Source organism: Doryrhamphus excisus, linkage group LG2, assembly GCF_037039965.1.
Source record: "Doryrhamphus excisus strain RoL-2023G ecotype Guam linkage group LG2, RoL_Dexc_Guam_v1.1, whole genome shotgun sequence".
NCBI lineage: Eukaryota > Metazoa > Chordata > Actinopteri > Syngnathiformes > Syngnathidae > Doryrhamphus > Doryrhamphus excisus.
Window position 1 is genome coordinate 28,375,028 of NC_136358.1, and position 23,201 is coordinate 28,398,228.

Sequence of the window (23,201 nt, forward strand, 5' to 3'; positions counted from 1 at the left end):
ACGTTGTTGATTCGTACTTGGGTTTCAAGATTCCGTCGGTACAAATGTGGGAAAAAAACGGAATAATGGACGCCTAAACCCGAAACGCACCTATTTTTTTATCATCTAAATGATATAATGTGCCTTTTATGGTTATTAAACCCATTTTAAATTCAGTTTTACATGCTATTAGGTGCAGTTGTTACACGCTAACGATGGATCTGCGCCATCGATAGCGCTGCGCCCGAGATGGATCCATTGTTAGCGTACAAATCGATCGATTTCTGCGCTCAAGATCGATGGTATATTACAGATTAAACATGTGTATGATGTGATCTTGCATCTCCCTTTTTAAAATAAAATTGATAATCTAATAAATAAAAGCAAAACATTTCCCTAACCCTAACGCTAACCCTAAAGAAAGTATTCTATTATTATTAGCTTTCGAAGGCAATATATATTTTTAGACACAATAAAACAAACAACTACAAGTTAACAAATGTCTATCTATTTCACAAACCAACACAAACTTGTGTATTTATGAGATACTTTTATTTCAACGTTCCTTTTGTTGTCAAATCAAAGCATCGGTCTCCAGCGCAAGGCAGCTATATCCATCGTGAGCGCAGAAATCGATCGATTTGTGCGCTAACGATGGATCCATCTCGGGCGCAGCGCTATCGATCGATCGCGCAGATCCATTGTTAGCGCATAATACAGTTACTTAATATCATGTCTCATGAAAGCTTCTTCCTGCTGGAAAATGTTGAGTGAATTGACTGGTGGATTCATAGCTGCATATATCACTATCAAAACATTTTTATTCAAAGCATTTTTTATTAAAGTTACCAAAAATGAAAAGAAATCCACGATTATGTGGGGGAGGGAATTCCGAAACGGGATTTATTGTATGAATAAACAGAATATAATTTACCTCAACTACTTTGATGCATAAATGTAAACAAATGTTTGGTTTCATGGAGCTTTGAGCCTTACAGTAGAAGCTCTACTGCTTCTTTTAACCTCAGCAAATAACGCTAACACAATGGACTGCAATTAAACAAAGAAACCCTTAAGGAGAAACTGAATTGTGAGCATCCATCTGTATGTTTGGCACCAGTGAGGATAGTCTTTATGGAACCAAATCAAAGCAGTAGCTCATGACTTCTGTTTATTTGTATTTCTTTTCAAGCACCACTTTTTTTTTTTTTTTGTTGCTTTTTCACATCATTTCTCGGCATCCATTTATATCTAGTGGCTGTCATGTCTATACACGGCCTTCGGGCACGCACGCCAAGGTAATTATCAAGGGTTGGGAACCCGGAAATGAGAGTAGGCCCCCTCAGGTTGTCCAGTCATGTCACTTCATGAATCAACACATAGACACCTGCCTTACAGGAGAGGCTCATTGTATGGGGACACAATGGGGTTCACAACTCCTTCACCCAAGTTAGTCATCTAATTAATAGAAGCTCATTTGCTCATTTGCATTGTATCCTAAATGACATGAAATCTTCACAATCTTCTATTCCTTCATCGGTCAAGGTCTGGGCCCAATCGTTGACCTCAAACAATGCACAACGATGAGCGAATTCAAGAAACAATACAAGTAGTTGATGTTTGCTAAATACAAGGATGAAGAGGGCGGCATGGTGGACGAGTGGTTAGCGCGCAGACCTCACAGCTAGGAGACCAGGGTTCGATTCCACCCTCGGTTCCTCCCACATTCCAAAAACATGCTAGGTTAATTAGCCACTCCAAATTGTCCATAGGTATGAATGTGAGTGTGAATGGTTGTTTGTCTATATGTGCCCTGTGATTGGCTGGCCACCAGTCCAGAGTGGACCCCGCCTCTCGCTTAAAGACAGCTGGGATAGGCTCCAGCACCCCCCGCGACCATTGTCATTGTATGGTCATATCACTTTAAAAAAAATGTATTATGGAAAGCAGGAAGTGAACAAATGTAACAGTTAGTGATTGTAAAAGTACCAGATAGAGGGGTAGGATTTAATAAGCTTTGCTTCTTCCTACTCCTTTTGGACATGTGGAACTGGGAACTGATTATGTGATGCATTCAATTGTAATCTGATGCATGTTGAAATGAAATGAAACCATTACCATTACCATTACCAAGATGGCCAATTAAAATGAATGGGAATTTTACTAACATATAATCATGCTTCCATGCGACCGGATAGTATCCACCTATATGAGATTTGGCAGTTGACCGAATAAAGCATGTACGCTACATAAAGAATCTTAACATTGAATATCCAGGTATGGCTGTTTTGTCCTGGTCTGGCTCCAGAAGTCTTTGTTTGGTGTTTTTGTTTTATAGTATCCGTGTGTGTGTGTGTGTGTGTAGGGGTGTGTAGGGGTGTGTATGTGCATGCAGGCCCCAGCTGGCTGTTCTTCGGAAGCCACAGAAGGGACTGTCCCAAGAGATCTTAGGTGCTTAAATTTGCTATTGCATAATTTTAACTAAATGATGACGTGAGAAATTTGTAGACTTCCTGAAATAGCTTTTATTTACCAAATTGATCAGGAAGTAATAACATTTTGATTGATCTGGAACGGGGATTTGGTACATTCTCTTTCTGTTTTGTCAGTGGCCAAGAAGTGCAAACACTTCAATAAACTGAAACACTGTGAAACACTTTGGGCTCTAATGTCGTGTCGCAGAGTGGCGGAGCATGGCGCACCCCACGCATTGGTAATTTTGTCCAGCGCACCGCTGTGAGCAGCTAATTTGGTAATTTGGTAGACTGGGCTGTGTCGAGATGACCGTGGTGGCGCACCAGGGAAGCCAGCTCCGACCTGGTCTATTCTTGGCGCAGGCGAAGCGCAGCCTGAATTGATCCGGAAGTAATAACATTTCGACTGATCTGTTACGGGGATTTGGTACATTCTCTTTCTGTTTTGTTTGTGGCACACTTTGGTCTCTAATTTTGCGGCGCAGTGCAAGGTGGCGCAGAGTGGCGGAGCGTGGCGCACCCCACGCAGTGATAATTTTGTCCAGCGCACTGCTGTGAGCAGCCAATTTGGTAATTTGGTAGGTAATTTTGGGCTGTGTTGAGAGGGGCATGGGGGCGCACCAGGGTAGCCAGCTCCGACCTGGTCTATTCTTGGCGCAGGCGAAGCGCAGCCTGCTCAGTGGTAAATGATTTGGTAATTTGGTAGGTAATTTTGGGCTGTGTCGAGAGGGGCGTGGGGGCGCAACAGGGTAGCCAGCTCCAACCTGGTCTATTCTTGGCGCAGGCGAAGCGCAGCCTGCTCAGTGGTAAATTATTAAAATTAATAATAATAAAATAATTAATAATAAAAATAATAAAATAACAATAATAATAATAATAATAAAATAAATAATAATAAAATAATTACATAATAATAAAATAATTACATAATAATAAAATAAATACATAATAATAAAATAAATAAATAATAATAAAATAAATTAATAATAATAAAATAAATAAATAATAATAATAAAAAAATAATAAAATTATTCCATACCAAACTTCACCAAACCAAATTGTACTGCTTGGTGGAAACAAAGCTTGGAAACACCCCCTGGTTCCAAACAATGATCCCCCCACAAAAAAGTTCTTTGTTATCCATCTACATCTGTGACTTCCTGGATAGATTACCCTGACATGCCCTTGATTGTCCGGAACTTCTCCGTGTCTAATCCTACTGTGATGCCGCTATCCACCGCGGCTATTAAAAGGCAGCTCATTTTCAAAGCCAAGAGTTCCTCAAGCCGTGTTAACGGTGATAAAAAATCCATAATGCTTTCATGGATCATTAATAAGATCTTCAATTAATCCAGAAAGAAGCTTCACTTCTACTTTCCGTGTCATCCCGAGCACTTGGAGGGCTGGTTGCATAATGGAACTTGGCGACGGGTTTACAGCATAGTGATCCCCTCGTGCAGCCAGTGGCCGGCATGATTTCTCACTTTCTGTGGGTCAACATGAATCATTTAAGAACACCTAATCTCATACTAATAGTCCAGGATTATTTCACATGAATAAATAACACCTGTTACATTTTACGGTACCTCATCGATCCTGGAGGGTACGCACGTGATAATGAAATATTATACATGATTCGTCCTAAAGAAGGGATATAAAGGGACCATAAAATGATCTTACTTAGCCAAAAGACCTTTGGACCTTTGGGAATAATTTGACGAATCTGCCCTGCGATTGGCTGGTGACCAATCCAGCTGGGATAGGTTCCAGCATACCTCCTTGACCCTAATGAGGATAAGCGGTGTAGAAAATGGATGGATATGAATCTAACCTGCGATTGGCCGCCGACCAGTCCAGGGTGTACCCCGCCTCTCGCCGGAAGTCAGCTGGGATAGGCTCCAGCATACCCCCATGACCCTAGTGAAGATAAGCAGAATAGAAAATGGTTGGACCGACATGAATCTGCCCTGTGATTGGCTGGTGATCAGTCCAGGATGTACCCCGCCTCTTGCCGGAAGCCAGCTGGGGTAGGTTCCAGCATACCCTTGTGACCCTAATGAGGATAAACGGTATCAAAAATGGATAGATGGACATGAATCTGCCCTGCGATTGGCTGACGACCAGTCCAGGGTGTAGTCCACCCCTCGCTGAAAGTCAGCTGGGATAGGCTCCGGCATACCCCCATGACCCTAGTGAGGATAAGCAGAATAGAAAATGGTTGGACGGACATGAATCTGCCCTGTGATTGGCTGGTGATCAGTCCAGGGTGTACCCCGCCTCTCGCCGGAAGTCAGCTGGGATAGGTTCCAGCATACCCTCTTGACCCTAAAGAGGATAAGCGTTATAGAAAATGGATGGATGGACATGACTTTAACCTGTGATTGGCTGGCGACCAGTCCAGGGTGTACCCCGCCTCTCGCCGGAAGTCAGCTGGGATAGGTTCCAGCATACCCTTATGACCCTAATCAGCATAAGCGTTATAGAAAATGGATGGATGGACATGACTCTAACCTGCGATTGGCTGGCAACCAGTCCAGGATGTACCCCGCCTCTTGCCGGAAGCCAGCTGGGGTAGGTTCCAGCATACCCTTGTGACCCTAATGAGGATAAACGGTATCAAAAATGGATAGATGGACATGAATCTGCCCTGCCATTGGCTGGCGACCAGTCCAGGGTGTAGTCCACCCCTCGCTGAAAGTCAGCTGGGATAGGCTCCAGCATACCCCTGTGACTCTAATGACGATAAGCAGCATAGAAAACAGATGGGATGGATGGACGTGAAGCTTGGTTGCATCTCATTTAAAAACAGCCTTCATGGTGATGCATCAAAAAAAAAAGAATCAAAACATTATTTGTTTGACTTTGTTTTATTTGAATGACTTAGATGATTGAATGGAAATCAGAAGCCCAGTAGTCGATTTACTGGACTTAGGAAGACTTCTACAGAGGTCAAAGGATTTTTCAAATCATCCCTTTAAGAGAAATACTTGTTAAAATAGGTGCTAAAATGAAAATTAAACCATCCTCTCCATAGTGATTAATTTTTTTAAATTCTGATAATTCTATCAAAAACAATGTTGTATAAAAATAAGCTGCTGTATTCAGCCAGTTCTATAATGTCAGTATGCCATTACACTATAGATTTCTTCATAATATATATAGAAAAATGCGTGTTTATTCTTAAGGGCTCAGGTGGATGACAGCAAAAGAAAATGTGACATAATATCATATGAAATGATTCAATTATGCAGGACATTTTGTGGCGCTTCAGCTTATTTTTAAACCACAAATAACTGTGTGATGCAGGGAAACATCAAACATACAAATCCTTCCCAGAAGGCAATGAGCTTCATATCGTAGTTCATGTTTAGGAAAAATAACAAATGAAGGGGGTTTAAAGTGACAGACTTGGTGACCAACATTGCAAGCATTTCACGGTCCTTTCCTGAGCTTTCACTTCAAGTTTCCCTTCACATACACTCTTACTGCATGTAACCATCAATAATTCATTTTGTGACAGAATACCCTTTTACTGATGAGTATTTATTATTTCATTTTGTGTGCTTATTTGGGATTAATCAGGTTTTATTTTCCATCCATGAGAGTAAATGTTAATAATCATTGTTTTTGAGGCGGGAAGCACAAAATCCAAACAAATACAGCTGAATAGGTGCAGGTTCTGGAAGAACTAGAAAGCTTCCTGTGCTGGTTATTATGCGCAGCTGCTCTATAGGAGTCAATACAAAGGGCAGAAAAATGACCATAATAGAACCCCTTTAAGATGCCGTCTGTTGATACTGTGCGTACTGTGCAGTATTTTTTTAAATGATTTTTCATCAGTAATATTCTAGTTTATGTGCAGTACAAAATGTATTATTTACTAAATGTATAAGTTATTAAATAGTAAAAATATTTCAAATGTGATCTGTTATTTACCCCTGACATTATTAATGATATGCATAGATATTTTAGTATAGTTGGTGAAAAAAAAACTAATTTGGGGTATTTTATTTGCCATAGTCCTATAAGGGTTTTGCTTAAATACAACAAACATGTTAAGGTGCTCCTTTAAAAATGCCCACTCTCAATCCACTCGATTTTGTTCTGTTGGAAGTTATAATATGCAACAATTAGGGGTGTCACGAGAGAGTCAGTCTACGAGACCAGACAATGTAAAAATATAAAAAATATGACAATATATTGCAATCCTCATTTATTTTCTACACTCTTCTGCACTGTGTACGTATGCTAACGGCCCCTCCTCAGCCCACCAAGACAATGAGACTGCATGACTGGCAAAAGAACCCCGTTCATGCCGTTGTTCTTCAGAACCAACATACCAATGTGCTGAAACCAATCCTCTTCCTGGCAATATATTGATAATAATAATTGATAATAATAATATACACCACTTCGATTATCCACTTCATTTTTGTCCCAGGCCACAAGGATGAGAAATATTGTCATGTTTTAGTCTCGTGAGATCTCGTGACACCGCTAATATTAATGTATAATATAACGATGGTTGGCTGCACGGTGGTCGCGTGGTTAGCGCGTTCAGACCTCACAGCTAGGAAACCGGGGTTGAATTCCACCCCTCGGCCATCTCTGTGTGGAGTCTGTGTGGAGTTCCGGTTTCCTCCCACATTCCAAAAAAACATGCTAGGTTAATTAGTTAATTTTCCATATGTATGAATGTGAGTGTGAATGGTTGTTTGTCTATACGTGCCCTGTGATTGGCTGGCGACCAGTCCAGAGTGTACCACCTCTCATACACCCCTCACATTTCAGCAAAATCTACGTTACAGTATCTTCTCAAGTGACAATACTATAGAAATGAATGTGAATATACTTTAAAGTAGTCGTGTGCAGTTTCTATAGAAGTATTATTCAGTAAAAATGATTATTGCCTAAATAGCCGACAACAGGATTAAGTTTAGTATCGTCACTTAAGGGTCTTCTCAGTTTTGTTTGATACAGTATATTTACCTCAATGTGTTGCATTTGAGTCACTGTGTTTTTTTCCCTTAACAGTACAAGTAGCGTTGATTTCGGGAATTACAACTTAACCCGAATAAATGTCTAATTGTGTTCTTCTCAGTGGCTCGTGATCAGGTGTTTTATTGCGGCTCGCTGCGTTTGAATTTTCAATGTGTCACTGAACTCCCCCGTCCAGCAAATTAAACAATAACAATGTTGTTCTCAACAAGAAGTTGACAGAGTGCGTTCTACTTTTCACTCGAAATACGCCATGATTAAGAAATGTATTTACACAATTTGTGGTGTGTTATTATAACTCCCTTCATTCAAAGTGAGGATGTAAAAACTAAACTTTTCATATCCGGCCGCACGAGTCAGCTTCTCCTATATGGCACTTTGTTCTGCGTTTTCAGTTTTTAAGAGGTCATATTTCAGACTCCCTCCGATAAGACCTTTGATCCAGTGTCCTGGTGGCCTGCAAGCGTTCAAACTCATGCCGGCTGTTCCGGTCTGGACTGAGATTTGCCAGCGCCCGACCACCGCCGCCGACATCCTCGTCCTCATCTTCCCGATTGAGGAAAGCTAGCTCGTTTTCGTAGCAGAATGTGTTGGAAGTGGGTACAAGGAATTTGTTCTCCACCATGTCCTTGGCACTGCATCTGGGCGTGGACGGGACCTCGTAGGTTTTGTGAAAGTGTGAGTAATCCACTTTGTAAAGATTCTTCTCCTCAAATAAGACAGGTTCAAATCTGTGGCCCCAAAGGATCTCGGAGGCCAAGTAGGAGCTACGAGCCTGCGTGGTCATGGCCGTTGCTTCCACCATCCCTTCCAAGATGACGACGATCTCAAAGTCGGCAGTTTCTAGGTCATGTTTGCTGATCCCAAAAAGCGGGCTCTCCACGTCTATCTCATGGAGAATCGTAATGGGCGAAACCAGGAAAATCCTGTCCAGGCCTTTGTCAAAGCCCACATTGATGTCTATTTGGTCCAGAGGAATGTACTCCCCTTCGTCTGTGATCCGAGGCTTGATGAGCTGCGCCCTGACGTGGGCCTCCACAATGTGGCTCTTGCGAAGGTTCCCCACCCTCCACATGAGACACAGTTTACCGTCCCGCATCGCAATGACAGCATTGTGGCTGAACAAGAGCGTTTGCGCTCGCTTTTTAGGCCTCGCCATCTTGGCCATGATGGCACCGATCATGAAGCAGTCAATGATGCAGCCCACTATGGACTGGAACACCACCATGAAGACCGCCACCGGGCACTCCTCGGTGACACAACGGTAGCCATAACCGATTGTAGACTGTGTTTCAATGGAGAAGAGAAAGGCAGCCACGAATCCATTCACCTGAAGGACACACGGGGTGAAGTTGTCATCTCCTGCTGGGTTATCCAGATCCCCGTGCAGCAAAGCGATGACCCAAAAGGCCAAACCAAAGGCAAGCCAGGAGACCACAAAGACAAGAGTGAAGACCACCAGCATCCATCGCCAGCGAATATCGACGCATGTGGTGAAAATGTCTGCAATGTAGCGCTGCGACTTGTCGTCCATGTTGGCAAACTGCACGTTGCACTGACCGTTCTTTTTGACAAAGCGGTTCCGACACTTGCGGCGTGTGTGGATCTTGCCATTGCCAAAACCGTTCATGCCGTGCATGGTCGTGAGGCGGAGGCCCTCTTCCTCGGACGATACGATGCTGTAGCGGTTGATCCTTCCCACGCTCATGGTCCCGACACCTTGGGTGGCAGGATCAGAAGCTGAGGGGCTGGCCTGGAGTCCCAGTGTGTGATGGAGGGTTCCTCAAAGCCTAATCACAAGGGGGGTTGCGTTCGAGAGAGCCATCGACAGGGAGTAGGGAGGGAGTCTTGAGCTTGAGTCCGGTCCCTCTGAAGAGGAGAGAACAGTAGTTTCAGTGTACCATTGACAAAAATATGACAACATCTTATCAGATGACTAAGGAAGTGTGACGGTCTTGCATACAGGTACGTTATTCCTACTTTACATTGTCAATATCAAGTAACCGCGTCTTTTTAACCTTCGAAATATAAAATAAACCTAAAATAATTTACTTCTCCTCACCACAACTCTCTTTCCCTGCATAAAAAAACCAATTATCCCTTTGAGCTGGAATGGAGCTACTTATTGGATTTGGGTGGTAACATGTAGCAACCAATGCTAGTGTCTGGCTAGGCTTTTACAAAATGTGACAGGCTGTCATTTCTTATGCCAGAAGTGAATGCAAAGTCTATAAATTGTCAGTTTTCAGTTTGTCTTGCTCGTATTTATAGCGTCATCAGCCGGGGTGCCATGCAGACATGACGCACCCGGCAGACAAGCCCCCCCTCTGTTCTTTTGAGACCCAAACTATCTATTGTCCTTTTCAGAGGACTACTTTTGCTGCACGTCTGTATGCGCTTACACTAAGTCCCGACGGGATTCTATGTGTGCCACTTATTCCATAGATGCACTGTACCAGATGCTGCATGCGGGCATGGAAGGGAGTGGGACTCTATTTGACCCCTTTTGGTGCATTTTGTCATATTAATCATTTGAAGATGAAGATGAAGATGCAGTATACATTTCCTCCCAATGTGCCATGCCCCTTAATCACATACAGTACTTGTTTACATTTCCTGTATTGATACAGATATCAGATATAAGACAACCCCAAATGTAAGACGACCCCTCTTTTTCAAGACAAGGCAAAATCATTCATTCATTCATTGCGGCGGGTGCTGGAGCCTATCCCATTTTTATCACTGTCTAAAATAAATAGGACGTAAAAACAGGACAGAAGTTTGGTCATCCTACGTTTTATATTTGGGTCAATAAGATATATGGTAGCTGTACGATGGTTGAGTGGTTAGCACGCAGGCCACACAGCTAGGAGACCCGAGTTTGATTCCATTCTCGACCATCACTATGTGGAGTTTGCATGCTTGCATTCCAAAAACATGCTGGAATCTTTCCATGGTGTCCCAACTCTAAAAAGAAAGTACCCCCCCCCCCAGGTACTCCGGTTTCCTCCCACATTCCAAAAACATGCTAGGTTAATTAGCGACTCCAAATTGTCCATAGGTATGAATGTGAGTGTGAATGGTTGTTTGTCTTTATGTGCCCTGTGATTGGCTGGCCACCAGTCCAGGGTGGACCCCGCCTCTCGTCCGAAGTCAGCTGGGATAGGCTCCAGCATACCTGCAACCCTAGTGAGGATAAGCGGTACAGAAAACGGATGGATTAAATGATTATCTGACCGGAATCTTTCCATGGTGTCCCAACTCTAAAAAGAAAGTACCCCCCCCAGGTACTCCGGTTTCCTCCCACATTCCAAAAACATGCTAGGTTAATTAGCGACTCCAAATTGTCCATAGGTATGAATGTGAGTGTGAATGGTTGTTTGTCTTTATGTGCCCTGTGATTGGCTGGCCACCAGCCCAGGGTGGACCCCACTTCTTGCACGAAGATAGCTGGGATAGGCTCCAGCACCCCTGCGACCCTGGTGAGGATAAGCGGTATAAAATGAGTGAATGAATGAATGATGGTGGCACCTAAGTTTGAATATTTGAACAGAACTCTGCTACGTATCGGAATGAGTAGCCACATTTTTAGCCGCAGGTTAAAGGCTTTTCCCCGCGGGAGCTGGACCGTCGCCCCCTCTGGGCGCAGCCCGCTTTTATCGCCTGGCCACAGCCGCTTTGCCTGATTTGGGCCCTGAAGACTTGACAGATCACTCATGTGCACTCCCAAATCCCAGATGCACGGCACCGGACTATTGGTGAAGTTCCCTGAATGTAGAGTCAGATTACCTCATCCAAGAGCGAGGGGTTGCATATCCAAGTATCAGGTACTTTACCATAGTAACTTTTATTAGCGTGTGGAACACGCTCAATGTCTGTGGCCATGACAACGCCACGTGTTATATAATTCAAGACCATTTTGCAGGCGGAGCTTAGTGTCAGACATCTTAATGTATAAAGTGAGCAGCCCTCCGCTGTGAACAGTATCTCATAGTCATGTCGTGTCGGGTGTCCAGTGTGTTGCCTGAATGAAAGTAAAAACCCTCCTGGAGTCCTTGATATCATTAGATAAGTACTCCTTTAATTGCAGCCGCTGTTTGTAAGGACTTCAAACTGTTACTATGAGAGGTTATGTAAGAGGGTGTCCAATACGAGTAGGAAATACAATACAACTTGCAATACAATATTATGATATGTGATATCTTGCCAATGATAGTATCTAGAAAGGTACGATGAGGTTGGTGGTTGATGAGGCATAGACTCTTTTGGATGGTTTTTTAATGTTAATAAGTTTCTCATTAGAAGGATAACAAATCATTTTTTTTCAAAGTGGAAGCTAGCACGGGTTAGCTTGTGTGGTTGTGTGATAAGCACAATACGATACGACAAATACGATAAGCACTTTTATTTTTGAACATAGGTTGTTTCACCCGTGAATACACACGCCCCGTATTTGCATAAACAAAACAAGAGTGTCATAAAAATATCGAACACATGTAGTTAGAATTGCATGGGTGACTACATCTTCCTTAATCACAAGCACAGGCATTGGAGTTTGTTGAATATTTTGAAGCAATGCGTGCCGACGTCCCATTAGAAATGTTAGCCAGATTGTTACCATTAAATAATCACAATTTCAGACAACTGTATATTATTAGAGTGGTTAGCGCGCAGACCTCACAGCGAGGAGACCAGGGTTCAATTCCACCCTCGGAGTTTGCATGTTCTCCCCGTGCATGCGTGGGTTTTCTTCGGGTACTCCGGTTTCCTCCCACATTCCAAAAACATGCTAGATTAATTGGCCACTCCAAATTAATTGTCCATAGGTATGTATGTGAGTGTGAATGGTTGTTTGTCTATATGTGCCCTGTGATTGGCTGGCCACCAGTCCAGAGTGTACCCCGCCTCTCGCCCGAAGACAGCTGGGATAGACTCCAGCACCCCCCGTGACCCTCATGAGGAAAAAGCGGTAGAAAATGAATGAATGAATGTATATTATTATATGGATTAAGGTTTGTAGCTTTTTATACAAGACTGAACAATTATATAGTTTTTATATATATATTAAACATTATTACTTTTACAGTCTGAAATCCTCAATAGAGCGTACCTATCGAAGCGTCCTGTGAAAACTCTCTAGGATTTATTATGGAGAGTACATCATGTGTGATAGAGTCATGGTTCTCTGCTGTTCATCTTCTCAAGGGGGTTCAAGAGGGGCCTCTGGAAAGGGAGCCGAGGCCGCTGATTAGGACGAACAGAATGTATAATTGGATGTGCAAAAATAATGGCGGGGATTAGAGGCACAATGAGAGGGAGACGCCACTTCACGTGGAGACGAAGCAAGCATGCGGGAAACTGAGCTGCGCCACGATACCAAGTCTAACCCGCCTCCCGAAGGCCATTGTTGAAGGAAGAGCCTCGGCTCTGGTGTCATTTGTATTTTCCTTTTCTCAAGTATCGTCGTATAGAAAGCAATACCACTTGGACACGCGGGGATGCTGTCCGCTTTGTAGGGCCTTTGGTCAACTGCGACTGTTCCGCTTGTACTGTAAATGCATTTCTAAGCAATCTGTGTTCCTGCGGTTTCAACTCAGGTGGCTGCGATGAGAGGTGCTTGTGAGAAGTGTTCATTTAAAAGCCAGGCAAACCATCTTGGTGCAGCAGCGCTTAGATTCTATACAAAGAAGATGCACCTGTAGCATCTACTGTACCTTTAAATTTTCACTGTTTATAGTTACGGGCTGCACGGCGGTGGAGTGGTTAGAGTTAGGGGACCAGGGTTCAATTCCACTCTCAGCCATCTCTGTGTGGAGTTTGTATGTGTGGGTTTTCTCCGGGTACTCCGTTTTCCTCCCACATTCCAAAAACATGCTAGGTTAATTAGCCACTCCAAATTGTCCATAGGTATGAATGTGAGTGTGAATGGTTGTTTGTCTATATGTGCCCTGTGATTGGCTGGCCACCAGTCAGCTGGGATAGGCTCCAGCATACCTGCAACCCTAGTGAGGATAAGCGGTATAGAAAATGGATTGATTAAATTGATTATCTGAGGTTTTTTGGATGTTTTTGGATGATGTTTCAGTGGAACCTCAGTTAGCGTATGTCCCGGTTACTGTATTTTTTGGTTTTTGTCAAAAAAAAAAGTAAAAAAAACGCAAAAAATTGTAAAACTATAACAAAAACTTCTTTTGTGTTAACATTATGGGCTGCACGGCGGTCGAGTGGTTAGCGCGCAGACCTCACAGCTAGGAGACCCGAGTCCTGCGACCAGTCCAGGGTGTACCCCGCCTCTCGCCCGAAGACAGCTGGGATAGGCTCCAGCACCCCCGCAACCCTCTTGAGGACAAGTGGTAAAAAATGAATTAACGAACGAATGAATAAAAAACGTGGCATTTTGTCCATCCATCTATTTTTCTCCTCTTATAATTTATTTAATTTTATTAATTTATTAATTTCAATTAAATTTAATTTTAATAAATAATTTAATTAAATGTTTTTATTTTATTAATTTATATAATGCTAAATAAATTATACAATTTTAAAAACACTTAACTAAAAGAAGTTTGGGCTGCACGGTGGTCGTGTGGTTAACGGGCAGACCTCCAAGCTGGGAGACCAGGGTTCAATTCCACCCTCGGCTATCTCTTTGTGGAGTTTGCATGATCTCCCCGTGCATGCGTGGGTTTTCTCCGGGTACTCCGATTTCCTCCCACATTCCAAAAACATGCTAGGTTAATTAGCCACTCCAAATTGTCCATAGGTATGAATGTGAGTGTGAATGGTTGTTTGTCTATATGTGCCCTGTGATTGGCTGGCCACCAGTCCAGGGTGTACCCAGACAGCTGGGATAGGCTCCAGCACCCCCGCGACCCTCGTGAGGATAAGCGGTAGAAAATGAATGAATGAATGAATAATATGTTGCCACATCTGTACAGATCAGGCTTTAGGTTGCCAGTTCTCTTACCTTTTATTTCTACCTGTCCTCTCCCAGGCTGCACACCAGGACTAAAAAAGTGCTCTCTTCTCACCTGGCGTCCATGTCAGCCAAACTGAGGCATTCTCAGCTTTTATGGCAGCAGCTCTTCCGTCTTGTTTTAGTCTAACACCCAAGTAAATCGCCACATCTTCCTGGGTATCATAAGACTCCCTTTACATTTCTTCATCCTTGCAGGCAGGGCTTCTACACGGTCCGATAAAAAAATGTGTCCCAAGTCGCCCCCCCCAAAAAATAATAATCTGACTTTTACATCCGTGTTTTGTGTTCTCTTCTCAATCAAATCCTTCCAGTCGTCTTCACTGATGTGAAGTCAGTCCCTCACAGTTCCCATAAGATTGTCCCTCAGTGCTTATTAAGTGAACACCTCTCTCTATCAATCTTTGCAATCTGATCTAGTTGGACTGCTGCTCTCTCTCCCCTCTCTCTCTCTCCCCTCTCTCTCTCCCCTCTCTCTCTCGCTCTTTCCCCTCCCTTGCAAAAGTGTCACAGAAGCTGCCATTTGCAGCCTCCCTGTTCCTCTCCCTATCAGACCCCTTCCTCTGTCATGGCACTACCAGTTGATGGCAACCTGATGCATCATTCACAAAAAAACAGGGGCTGACGATCCCGCCGTTGTGTTGGCACACGCGTGGATTCAAAGTAAATAGAAGAGACGTGATGGAGGTGCGAAGACTTCCCACATTAAATGAAGAGCCCAGACTTTGCTGAGCCCATCTGCTCTGCTTCTTCTACTCAAGAGTTAAGTCCTGTTATCACACCTTCGTGGAAAAGAGCTTATTCACAAGAGACTCTCTCTCTCGCTCTCTCGCTCGCTCTCTCTGAGTGATGCACCTGTCATATGCGCCATTAGTTCATTGTTTACATTTTTAGCTCGTTATAGTTGTGTGTGTGCTATGCATAGCGGAAGGAATAACGTTGGATGGAGGTGAGTCTCAGACCGGTTGAAGCTCTTATGGTCAATCCAGGATGAAAAGCTTCCCATTCCCATAAAAAACTAATTGAAATATAAATCCTCCTTTCCATATTCAGTAAGCGCTTTTATTACATTCATTGATACATTCATTGCCATTTTCCAACAGTGGAACCTCAGTTAGCGTATGTCCCGGTTACTGTATTTTTTGGTTTTTGTCAAAAAAAAAGGAAAAAAAACGCAAAAATTGTAAAACTATAACAAAAACTTCATTTGTGTTAACATGATGGGCTGCACGGCGGTCGAGTGGTTAGCGCGCAGGCCTCACAGCTAGGAGACCGGAGTCTTGCGACCAGTGGTAAAAAATGAATGAATGAATGAATACTAAACGTGGCATTTTGTTCATCCATCTATCTATTTTTCTCCTTTTGTAATTTATTTTACTTTATTCATTCATTTTCTACCACTTTTTCCTCACAAGGGTCGCGGGGGGTGATGGAGCCTATCCCAGCTGTCTTCGGGCGAGAGGCGGGGTACACCCTGGACTGGTGGCCAGCCAATCACAGGGCACATATAGACAAACAACCATTCACACTCACATTCATACCTATGGACAATTTGGAGTGGGAGGAAACCGGAGTACCCGGAGAAGAACATGCAAACTCCACACAGAGATGGCAGAGGCTGGAATTGAACTCGGGTGTCCTAGTTGTGAGGCCTGCGCGCTTACCACTCGAGCGCAATGCAGCCCCGTGTTATATTGTCTTTCTTCCATTTCTGAATTATTATTATTATTATTAAACATTGTCTTTCTCGCCAGGTTTCCTGGCGAAGGGACAGGACAAATTAGCGTGCTTCAAGGGCACATAGAGGGCACATAACCAGTCCGTGGGGGTCAACATACTTGCTCTTCAGCCAGGGATTGGTACAGTTACCATCTTAAAAGTGTGACATTTTTGGAGTTATCGGCCAAATAGTGAACGAAAGGACGATTACAGCGGGACTGCAAGGTTTCTAAATACAGCCATGGCGGCTCAGCCTCAGCTTTATCACTAATGATTCATCAGGGTTGGAAAACCTCACATTTCAGTCCCCTTCTCTCACTTTTTTGCGCACTCTGATTTCAGACTTGAGAAGAGTGATTTGCAATCGCCTGTGTGTGATCATCACCCGGCCATTGTGTTTTTTGGCTGAGGACACAGACTAATGGGAGCTCAAAGAGTTGCTTGAAAGCGCCTCTCGGTCTGTGTCGGCAACAGGTATTGTACACGCTCTTTTTTTTGCGTCCTGCTCGGATGGCGCGGCGCCGCACCATCAGCAGCAGATCAGAAGGGTTTGGCACATCCATGCTTGCGTTGGGATGTAACGGTGTCACAGTCACAGGTGGCAGCTCACATATCCTTTGCATGTCTGCGTCTAAATGAGGGGTTTGCCACCCATTGAGACGACGAAGTGGGAATCACTGTCGCTGCCATGGCTACAGGTATAACACATTTTGGCTATTTTCAGAGCAATATAGAGGACACGGGGGTGGGGGGTGGGTGGGTGCTGGTCAAAGAGAGGCACTGGTTCAGCGTATCAATTGTGATTGTGTGGAACTGAATTTAATAGTCTTCATTAAGATATACTGTACGTTATGAATGGGTTATAGGGTTGTTATGTAGGGTTACGTCTTCTGTCTTGTTTTGGTTTTTTACCTTTTGTTTTCTTTCTCTTTTAATGCATTGCCGTTTTCTTGAGCCTCTTTGATATTACCGTGTCTTTGTCCTTTGTGTTGGTAATCGAGGTACTCAAATTTTTTATTTTATTATTTGATGATCCTCTGAATCACCGTTTATTCAGTTATTCAATTTTATTCCCTCCAGAAAAACAACCTGCTGGTGAACACGATAATAACAATAATAATATTACAATGATAATAATAACAGGGGGAAACAAAACTGTGGCATGAACATGATTATATTGTGCAAAAATAAAATAAATGTAAATAAAATCTATTCTTATTAAAAAGGGGGTAGGCATTTATAAGCTTTTGCTTCAGCCTACTCCTTTTGGGCTTGTGATCAGATAGTTGAATACAAATGTAAATAATGGAAAGTTATATTTTGATTGATGTAAGAAATGCACTGTAATGTTTCATATATTTGCCCAAATAAAACTAAAAAAAACAAAAACAAAAAAAACACGCTCTCTTATAGAACAGTGAGGATATACTGTGGAGTTAACACAAGAAGCCACTAAGAAACGGGACATCATTTAATTATCTTATATATATATATTATCATATTATCATTATCATATTATATAGTCTACCTCTTTTTTTTTCTCTCGGGGTACTCGAATTAATCGAATAGTCGTTGCAGCCTAGGCTGTATCCTCCATTCTCTTTTTTTGTCCTGGTAATATGATATTTAATATGTATCCAGATGATTGACGTATTTGACATCAAGCACTCTTGCTTCTACCGGACGGCCATTTAGCTTGCTCCGAGTGTTTTGCATCCTTCCCCGCTTCCTCAAGTCTCATGCCAGAGTGTGACATTGTACATTATCAACTTTCTGAAAGGATTCGCTAGCTCACAGAAAAACATATTTCAGCACCTTACCTTTTTCAATAAAGTACAATGCTACAATATAATTTGGGAGTTTTACAATACAGCATAGCAATATGGCTCAGCGAGAATTTCATTACCTAATGTGTGCTTCTTTGGAGCAATGCGGGGGGGGGCTGGAAGGTGAAAGTCGATGGTTCAACATGTCTTCACCTACACGGCGTGCTATTCCAATGATACCCTGCAGGTGATAACATGAGTTGGCCCAAGATCCGGTGTCCTGGCAGCCATATTTCTTTCTCCTCAGCCTGACCTGACCTTCTACCGAAAATGATACAGCACTCTTTGACAAAGTGTTCATGGTATATGACTACATGTAAAATGTATATTCTGAAGTTACTTGGAAATAACTAATAAAAAAGCTTATATTTAAAATTACTCAACACACAGCCAATGTTGTCCAGTCAATAAACCAAAAACAGTCTTTTGGAAAGCCCCAGTGGCCTAATGGATAAGGCACTGGCCTCCTAAGCCAGGGATTGTGGGTTCGAGTCCCATCTGGGGTGGTCGCTTTTGCACTGATTGTTGGCAAAATTTAAATTCTGATCCTGGATTCTGCTCCTCCTCCTGAAATCTAAATCAATCTAATTGTTGCCGTGAAGGGCCGAGACACTGCAGGTTTTCCTTTCATTGCATCTGCATTGGGGCTTGGATAGCAACTACGGACTTGAACATGAACTAGATAGCAAACTGTGAGCAGCATTACGCTTCTTTACTTTTGCTCGGGCATATTTACCAGTTTTAAATTTGTATTGTTTGAAGCAAACTGTGTAGTTGTTTTGCAGCTTTGTTGGTGTGGGTGTTGGAACTTTTTTTCATGTTTGAGTGTGTGCACAGCTATTTGTAGCAGGTTCCAATCCCAGGGAGCCCATCTTCCATCTGTCGATCCCACTGTGCGGAGCCCAGTGAAGTCCTAATTCTACCCCAAATTTACCAGCGGCTGACCCTTTTTCCGCCCCGGTGGCGTCTCCCATTCCTTCTCCATAGTGACAGCAATTTATTTGTGCACTCATCTATAAAGCCGGAAAAACGGTCTTTATTACTAAACACGATCACATGACTTAAATGTCAAGCTGCAGTGACAGATACTACAAAATGAAGCTAAGGGCCTTGGCAACATGAATTAACCAGTGGGGCATATGGAAGTTATGTGCTAGCATATGGTGGGATGCCACTTTTGGCTTCAGCTTGAGGCTTTTTTTGAAGAAAGCAGTTAGAAAGTCATTCATAAGACTGGGATGAGAAGCTGTCCTGCTCACATGAGAGCTGGCGTAAAGAGGACATGACAGGACCATGTGTGTTTTTTTTCGAGGGATCACCAACTGGAGGTGATGTACAGCACTGGCGGTTTGTCACTAGGATGAGCTTTATTTCAAATTTAGTAGCTTTATTTCAACGATGAAATAAAGATATGATGTGTTATGATAACGCCACTGAAGGGTTACCGTTGATGGCTAAGATCTAGATCAGACGTGGGCAAACCTTTTGACTCGTGGGCTGAGTTAACAAAATAACATATTTTTAACACACACACTATTTTACGCTTAGAATTCTAACAGTCCACCTTGAATTATTAGTCTAATTAAGTGTCATACTATCAGTTCTCATTTCCCTTTTTTTCAGGAGCACTTTAAACAATACAACACATCAAACTACCAAATTGAATTTTACAGTTTTGTTGTTGTTTTTTTTTTAACTAATATCCGACTTGAAAGTCATGTTGCCAGCAAGTATGTTAAAAGTTGAAATACTCCGAAAGTAACTGGCGGGCCGGATTCAAACGCTTGGTGGGCCGCATTTCGCCCCCGAGCCGTAGTTTGCCCACCCCTGATCTAGATCATAACCACAGACCAGCAATTCTAAGATACTGCAGATACTGTGATACACGGCTGTGACACATTTGGGTTCCACTGGCATAAAATACAATACAATACAGTGGCACCTTGGTTAGCATACGCCCCGGTTAGAGTATTCTTTGGTTTACAGTTGACCCTCATTTATCGCAGTTAATTGGTTCCAGACCCAGTTTGAGATTATCCATGTTCCCATAGACAAAAACTATCTGAACAACAATTTTCAGCAAAGTAAGATTCAATATTAATAAAAAATGAAGATTTTCATAGTTATGAAAGTTGTAGAAAACAATCTTCTAAATACAGAAGTGGATGACAACATTTCGGTTACCACAAGATTCCGCATTTAGTAGTAAATTCTATTTTTATTGGTCAATTCTGTCCACGATTCCGGTAACGGGATTTGAAGGCATTCCAAGGGGGATCATGCCTTCTGTTTACAAGGATGACGCTCCCCTGATCTTGTCACTGAAATGCTGGAAGGGATAAGACTATGTGTGTGTGTGTGTGTGTGTGTGTGTGTTTGGTGGGGTGACTGACCCTGTGACATCTCACTCTGCTATAAAAAAAAAAGTCGTCCCTCTCTAACAGCTCTCAGTGTGGGCGTGTGGACAGAGAAGTGAGAAGTAGACTGTGAGGCTGTGTGAAATTATTAAAAGTCAGCCATCTTTATGTGGGAACTACGCGGTGAGGATGAAACTCACCATAGTACAACAAAACACCTTTGTTGTGTGTTACATAAGATAGAGTAATGGAGCACTCTGCATGGAAGTGTCTGGGGGAATTTTTGTCCAATAATCCGTTATTTGTGAGGTCTGTTTATGGACTTTTTAAAAGGGGCTTGAACCTTAAACCTGATCCCGATTGATTGTTATGGACGTCCTTTAGTTTTCTTCTTTTCTGGTAAAGTGGTTGTCTTTCAGATTCACCTCTCAAGGCCGTCTAGCATGGTGACACTGATGTCAGCGTTTTCCCGATCTCTGACGGGTTGATGTCGACCACCTTCTTTGAGAAGTGTTTGTACCAAGTTGTGGACTCCTGTAGAGCAGCTACACACAATAACCCGCGCAAAACACTTTCTAGATCTTCCAGAAGGTGCACCTATTCCAGCTGTATTTCCTTGGAGTTCCAAAATATTCAGATTTCATTTATTCCAAAAACATGCTAGGTTAATTGGAGACTCCAAATTGTCCATAGGTATGAATGTGAGTGTGAATGGTTGTTTGTCTATATGTGCCCTGTGATTGGCTGGCCACCAGTCCAGGGTGTACCCCGCTTCTCGCCCGAACACAGCTGGGATAGGCTCCAGCACCCCTGCGACCATTGTGAAGAAAAAGCGGTAGAAAATGAATGAATTAATGTATATTATTATATGGATTAAGGTTTGTAGCTTTTTATACAAGACTGAATTTAGAAATTAGAATTTAGTAGAAAATGAATGAATTAATTACTTTTTTTTTCAATATTGTTTTCGAAAATGTGGGGCTTTTACTAACCTTTCCTGGAAAGAGAACTTAGTAGTGTCAATGTAGGAGTCACGAGGGAGGCAAACTTATGTAACATTTAGCTTAAGTTCATCTAATCCTCGGCCATTAAAGCGGAAAGCTTTGCGGTCTCCACATTATCCAACTGGGGAGACACTGGGAGGCGAGCGCTCTCATTACAGTAAAGAGCCCTCATGTCACCGTTAGGCCCTCAGAAGAGGTGCAAGCTGACAGTCACCTGTCTTCTCTATTACACTAAATGAGGGGGAGGCTCTTATTAACGTGACAATACACTCATCAGTAAGTCCAGGACCCGAGGACACCCTCGGAGGTTTTGTCCTCACATGTAACCTATACTCTACATTGCACACAGGAGAATTTAATGTCATGTTTTTGCAACATTACCATTTTCTCCATTCTATTCATGTGTGCCCATTAAATCAGGACTATCCATCCTGACAAGTTAGCCCTTAGCCACCATCGAATTCTGCACATATGGACTTTGTTCATATTTAAAATACATTTTCCCCCATAGCGAATAATGTCACTGGTTCTCAAATGGGGGTACCAGCCCCCACGGGGGTACTTGAAGGCACTTGAACTACTTGGGTTTTCTCCGGGTACTCCGGTTTCCTCCCACATTCCAAAAACATGCTAGGTTAATTGGCCACTCCAAATTGTCCATAGGTATGAATGTGAGTGTGAATGGTTGTTTGTCTATATGTGCCCTGTGATTGGCTGGCCACCAGTCCAGGGTGTACCCTGCCTCTTGCCCGAAGACAGCTGGGATAGGCTCCAGCACCCCCGCCACCCCCACCCCCGCGACCCTCGTGAGGATAAGCGGTAGAAAATGAATGAATGAAAAGCTTGGGATTGGGGGTCTTTTTTCACTTTTTGGGTGGTGGCAGATGAGTGGTTAGCGGATGAGTGGTTAGCATGCAGGCCACACAGCTAGGAGACCCGAGTTCGATTCCGTGTACTCCGGTTTCCTCCCACATTCCAAAAACATGCTAGGTTAATTGGCCACTCCAAATTGTCCATAGGTATGAATGTGAGTGTGAATGGTTGTTTGTCTATATGTGCCCTGTGATTGGCTGGCCACCAGTCCAGGGTGGACCCCGCCTCTCGCCCGAAGACAGCTGGGATAGGCTCCATCACCCCCCGCGACCCTTGTGAGGGTAAGCGGTAGAAAATGAATGAAGGAAAAGCTTGGGATTGGGGGTCTTTTTTCACTTTTTGGGTTTTGGCGGATGAGTGGTTAGCATGCAGGCCACACAGTTAGGAGACCCGAGTTCGATTCCGGGTACTCCGGTTTCCTCCCACATTCCAAAAACATGCTAGGTTAATTGGCGACTCCAAATTGTCCATTGGTATGAATGTGAGTGTGAATGGTTGTTTGTCTATATGTGCCCTGTGATTGGCTGGCCACCAGTCCAGGGTGTACCCCGCCTCTCGTCCGAAGACAGCTGGGATAGGCTCAAGCATGCCCGTAAACCCAATGAGGATAAGCGGTGTAGAAAATGAATGTATGGATTGTATCGTTCAATATTATTCATGCCAATGTTCCATCTTAAAACATTTACTTCTCCGTGTGAAGACAACATGAGCTATCTTAGCTGCCAGCAAATTGAGCATTTAATCTTCCAGCCGCTGTAGACGTTCCTCTAATTACTGTAATTGTCTGCCGAGCAAGCGGGTGTGGTTGCACTGAGAGAGCGATCAGCGGCCTCTGACTGCCCTCGCTCTGTATCATCACCTATGCTTTTTTTTTTTATCACCTCCAAACACTCTACCCTCCAGGGCTTTGTTTCGCCAACCCCCCCACCCCCCCCCCCCCCCCCCCGTCCCCCGATTGTGAGGCTTTTGGTTCACTTATGTGCTGCAGAAAGGCT

At 43.2% G+C, this 23,201-nt stretch overlaps 1 protein-coding gene and 1 non-coding gene across 3 annotated transcripts; one reads left to right on the top strand and one right to left on the bottom strand.

The window, feature by feature from the left end:
* Positions 1–5,315: 5,315 nt before the first annotated feature.
* kcnj12a (potassium inwardly rectifying channel subfamily J member 12a) lies at positions 5,316–14,838 on the bottom strand. Of its 2 annotated transcripts, none has more exons than XM_058062425.2 (2): positions 14,483–14,838; positions 5,316–9,318 (listed from the first exon to the last, which is right to left on the bottom strand). In XM_058062425.2, the coding sequence occupies exon 2, from the start codon at positions 9,157–9,159 to the stop codon at positions 7,858–7,860; it is 1,302 nt and encodes a 433-aa protein (XP_057918408.2). In that variant the 5' UTR covers positions 9,160–9,318; positions 14,483–14,838; the 3' UTR covers positions 5,316–7,857. The 2 variants fall into 2 exon arrangements, with proteins under 2 accessions (XP_057918408.2, XP_057918402.2); XM_058062419.2 differs by having other exon boundaries at positions 14,419–14,838.
* Positions 14,839–18,405: 3,567 nt separating this feature from the next.
* trnar-ccu (transfer RNA arginine (anticodon CCU)) lies at positions 18,406–18,478 on the top strand. The gene has a single exon. It is a non-coding gene; the product is annotated as a tRNA-Arg (tRNA).
* Positions 18,479–23,201: the final 4,723 nt, after the last annotated feature.